The 4,912-nt window shown below is 66.8% G+C and overlaps 1 protein-coding gene across 1 annotated transcript in view; it reads right to left on the reverse strand.

The window, feature by feature from the left end:
• Positions 1–4,912, reverse strand: part of LOC146584869 (mitogen-activated protein kinase kinase kinase 12-like) — a gene marked incomplete at its 3' end in the record, with an annotated part of 14,076 nt that overhangs the window by 7,390 nt on the left and 1,774 nt on the right. The window contains exons 2-6 of the mRNA XM_085323952.1: positions 4,723–4,906; positions 3,717–3,908; positions 2,922–3,080; positions 2,260–2,418; positions 1,098–1,206 (exon numbers count right to left, since the gene is read on the reverse strand). Of these exons, the coding sequence (XP_085180078.1) occupies positions 1,098–1,206; positions 2,260–2,418; positions 2,922–3,080; positions 3,717–3,908; positions 4,723–4,906 (803 nt within the window). The remainder of the gene's footprint in view (positions 1–1,097; positions 1,207–2,259; positions 2,419–2,921; positions 3,081–3,716; positions 3,909–4,722; positions 4,907–4,912) is intronic.

Below are 4,912 nucleotides of genomic sequence, written 5' to 3' on the forward strand. Positions count from 1 at the left end.
GGCGCTGGCTACACCGGGCACTGGCTACCGCGGGCGCCGGCTACCGCGGGCGCCAGCTACACCGAGCACCGGCTACACCGAGCACCGGCTACACCGGGCACTGGCTACCGCAGGCGCTGGCTACACCGGGCACTGGCTACACCGGGCACCGGCTACACCGGGCACCGGCTACCGCAGGCGCTGGCTACACCGGGCACTGGCTACACCGGGCACTGGCTACCGCGGGCGCCGGCTACCACGGGCGCCAGCTACACCGAGCACCGGCTACACCAAGCACCGGCTACCACAGGCACTGGCTACACCAGGCACCGGCTACACCGGGCACCGGCTACCGTCGGCGCTGGCTACTGCAGGCACTGGCTACACTGGGCACTGGCTACACCGGGCACTGGCTACCGCGGGTGCCGGCTACACCGGGCACCAGCTACCATGGGCGCTGGCTACACCGGGCATCGGCTACCATGAGCGCTGGCTACCGCAGGCACTGGCTACACCGGGTGCCGGCTACACCAGGCATCGGCTACCACGGGCGCTGGTTACTGTGGGCACCGGCTACACCGGGCACTGGCTACCGYRGGCRCTGGCTACACCGGRTGCCAGCTACATCAGGTGCTGGCTACACTAGACACCGGCTACCGCGGGCGCTGGCTACACTGGGCACTGGCTACACCAGGCACCAGCTACTGTGGGCACTGGCTACACCGGGCACCAGCTACACCTGGCACTGGCTACACCAGGCACCAGCTACACCGGGCACTGGCTATACCAGGCACCGGCTGCACCAGGCACGGGGATACACTGGGCACCAGCTACCCAATGCACTGGGATATATTGGGCACCAGCTATACCAAGCACTGGTTACCCTGAGCACCAGTAGCCTGGGCACTGGGATATACTGGGCACCAGCCACCCCATGCACCGCTGCCCTGGGCACTGGGATATACTGGGCACCGGCTACCCCGGACCCCGGCTCCCGCGGGCACGGGGCTATCGCTGGCACCAGCCACCGGGGTCCCCCGTATTCAAAATAAATCCCCTGCGGGGTGCTGGGTGCCCCGGGGGCGCTGGTGCCCGGGGTTGGGGGGCGCAGGGGGTACCTGGGATTTGAAGTAGGTCTCCTGCGGGGTGGAGAGGACGTCGGCGGAGGCGATGTCGAGGTGCAGCAGGATCTGGCGGAAGGAGGGCCGGTTCCGGGGCTTGCTGTTCCTGCAGGGAGCGGGCACGGCGCTGGGCGCTGGGCGCTGGGCGCTGGGCGCCGGGGCGTTTCGGCACCGCAGGCGAGGAAGGTGCAATGCGGGGTGCCCAAGGGTGGGGTGCCGCAGTGCAGTGACCAGCCCTCGCACATGGTCCTCATGGGCACATCCCCCAGGGCAGGAAGGTCCTCCATGGGCAACGGGTCCTCCATGGGCAAGGTGGCCCCGTGGGCATGTCCCCCAGGGCAAGGGGTCCTCCATGGGCAAGATGGCCCCACAGGGAGGTCCCTCAGGGCAAGGAGGTCCTCTATGGGCAGCAGGGCAGCGGGTCCTCCATGGGCAAGATGGCCCCATGGGCATGTCCCTCAGGGCAAGGAGTCCTCCATGGATGGCAGGTCCTCCTYGGGCAAGATGTCCCCACGGGCATGTCCCCTAGGGCAAGGGGTCCTCCATGGGYRGTGGGTCCTCCATGGGCAAGATGGCCCCACGGRCATGTCCCTCAGGGCAAGGGGTCCTCCATGGGCAAGGGGTCCTCCATGGGCAAGGTGGCCCCACGGGCATGTCCCTCAGGGCAAGSRGTCCTCCATGGGYRGTGGGTCCTCCWTGGGCAAGATGKCCCCACGGGCATGTCCCYCAGGGCAAGGGGTCCTCCATGGGCAAGGGGTCCTCCATGGGCAAGGTGGCCCCACGGGCATGTCCCTCAGGGCAAGCAGTCCTCCATGGGTGGTGGGTCCTCCATGGGCAAGATGGCCCCACGGGCATGTCCCCCAGGGCAAGGGGTCCTCCATGGGCAAGATGGCCCCATGGGCACGTCCCTCAGGGCAAGCAGTCCTCCATGGGCGGCGGGTCCTCCATGGGCAAGATGTCCCCATGGCAAGGTCCCCCATAGCAGGGTGTCCTTGTTGGGTGTCCACGGGATGTCCCCCATGTCGGGGTGCCCATTGGGTGTCCCTTTGCAGGGTGCACATGGCACGTCCCCATGCAGGGTGCCCGTGGTGCTTCCCCAAGGTGGGTGCCCACGGTGCGACCCCTCTCCACGGCGTGTCCCCAGCGGGTGCCCACTCACCAGCACTGGCGCAGCAGCACCTTGAAGCCGTCGGGGCAGCCGGAGGGCACGGGCAGGTGCAGGCTGTTGCTGCCCACCCCCCAGATGATGGCCGACGAGTCCACGTCCTTGTAGGGGATCTCGCCCGTGAGCAGCTCCCATAGCACCACCCCGAAGGACCTGGGCGCACCGTCACCCATGGGCCCCGGGCATCCACCGCCTGCCACCTCAGGCACCCGTGTCCCCTGCTAACCCTGTGTCCCATGGTCTTTCCAGTGTCCCCTTGGTCCCACCAGTGCCCTCTGGTCCCTCCAGTGTCCCCTATGCCCCCTTGCCCTGCTCTGGAGCCCCCAGTGTCCCCTCTCCATGCAGGGGGACCTGATGTCCCCTCATGCCCCCCCATCCCTGTCTCTGCAATGCCCCCGTCCCCCTCCCAGTGTCCCCAATGCCTCCATCTCTGTTCCTTCCCAGTGTCCCTGGTGTCCCCAYTGCCCCTGTTCCCAAAAGGTTTCCAGTGTCCCCCATGTCCCCATGCCCCCTGGTGTCACCCAATGCCCCTCATCCCCAGTGTCCCTGCTGTCTCTGCAAGGGCCCTTTTCCCCAGGTCTCTGGTGTCATTAAGGACCCCCGTGCCCCTTGTGTCCCCAAGGTCCCCGAGGTCCTCAGCATCCCTGAGCCCTCACCAGATGTCGACCTTCTCGGAGACGGGCTCGTTGCGGATAACCTCGGGCGCCATCCAGGCCACGGTGCCCGCAAAGGACATCTTGGTGCTCTTGTCGATGAGCTCCTTGGAGGTGCCGAAGTCCGAGATCTTCACTACGTCGTCGTAGGTGATGAGCATGCTGGGGGGCACCCGCTCAGAGCCACGCCACGGGTATGGCGTTGCCATGGGCACCACCAYGGTATGGCACTGCCATGGGCACGTGACCATGACGGGCACCGCACCGCCACGGGCATGGCACCGTCGTGAGGACGCAACCACAGCGGGCATGGCATGACCATTTGTATGGTACCGTCACGGGCATGCCACCACTATGGGCAGGACACTGCCATGGACATGGCACCGGCATGGCCATGACACCACCCTGAGCCCACAGCCACGACGGGCACACCACCAGCACGGGCATGGCACGGTCATGGGCATGGCACGGTCATGGGCATGGCGTCGCCCTGGTTGCGCCACCGTCATGGGCGTGCTACTGCTGTGGCACTGCCATGGGCACAGCACCGCCACAGGCTTGTCATCAGCATGGCAYGGCACCACCACGGTCACGGCACCACCACGGTCACGGCACCACCACGGACCTGGCGCCGTGATGACACCATCCTGGGCAGGGCACCATCATGGACGTGCCACCACCACCGTCACCATACTGGACACCACCACGTCCAAAAGCTCCAGGGAGGGAGCTCTATCAGGACCTACCCCAGGCCCACTCCAGCACCCATGGGTGCCCCAAGCCCGCATCCCCGCTCACTTGGGTGATTTGAGGTCGCGGTGGATGATCTTGTGGAGGTGCAGGTAGTTCATGCCGCCGGCGATGCCCATGGACCAGTCGACGAGGAGCGAAGGGGTGACCTTGCGCCCGGCGCGCAGCACCTCGTAGAGCTGGCCCTGGGCGCAGAACTCCATGATGATGCAGTAGCAGGGGGCCTGGGTGCACACGCCTCTGCGGGCACAGCAGCACCCATCAGTGCATGGGCGCCCGGTGGCACAGGGGCATCCTGCTGCGCCACGAGCACCCGTCTGTGCCCAGGCAGCCGGCTGCACCCAGGCACCAAACAGCTCTGGAGCACCCAGCTCCACCCAGGCACCCATCAACGTTGGGGCATCCAGCTGCACCGTGGGAACCCAACAGCTCTGGAGCACCCAGCTCCACCCAGGCACCCAACAGCTCTGGCGCACCCAGCTCCACCCAGGCATCCATCAACGTTGGGGCATCCAGCTGCACCGTGGGAACCCAACAGCTCTGGAGCACCCAGCTCCACCCAGGCACCCAACAGCTCTGGAGCACCCATCAGGATTGGAGCATCCAGCTGCACTGTGCGAACCCAACAGCTCTGGAACACCCAGCTGCACCTGGGCACCCATCAACGTTGGGGCATCCAGCTGCACCGTGGGAACCCAACAGCTCTGGAGCACCCAGCTGCACCTGGGCACCCACCAACATTGGGTCATCCAGCTGCATCTGGGCACCCACCTGCATCTGGGCACCCATCAGCACTAGGACACCCATCTGCCCCTGGGCACCCATTAGTGCTGGGGCACTCAGCTACACCAGGACACCCAGACACCCGTTAGCGCTGGAGCACCCATCCACACCCCCGTCCCCCCACCCCGAGCACGTCCGTGCCCCCTCTCGCCCACCCTGCACCCATGTCTCTGTGTGGGTAGCACCTCCGTGGGCGACGCATGGAAGCCTGGGAGGTGCCCGTGTCCCCGTGCCGCGGCCGTGTCCCCGTGCCGCGGGGGTGCCCCCTCACTTGAAGGTGATGATGTTGGGGTGCTTGAGCTTGCGCAGGTGCTTGATGTCGGTCTCCTTGAGGTCCCGCACCTTCTTCACGGCCACCTCCTCGCCGTGGAAGCGGCCCAGGAAGACGGCGCCCTGCGCCCCGCTGCCCACCCACTGCAGGTCCAGGATCTCCTCGAAGGGCACCTCCCAGGGGTCTGCGG

Source organism: Rhea americana, unplaced genomic scaffold, assembly GCF_003343005.1.
Source record: "Rhea americana isolate MKP2758 unplaced genomic scaffold, rheAme1 scaffold_893, whole genome shotgun sequence".
Lineage (NCBI taxonomy): Eukaryota > Metazoa > Chordata > Aves > Rheiformes > Rheidae > Rhea > Rhea americana.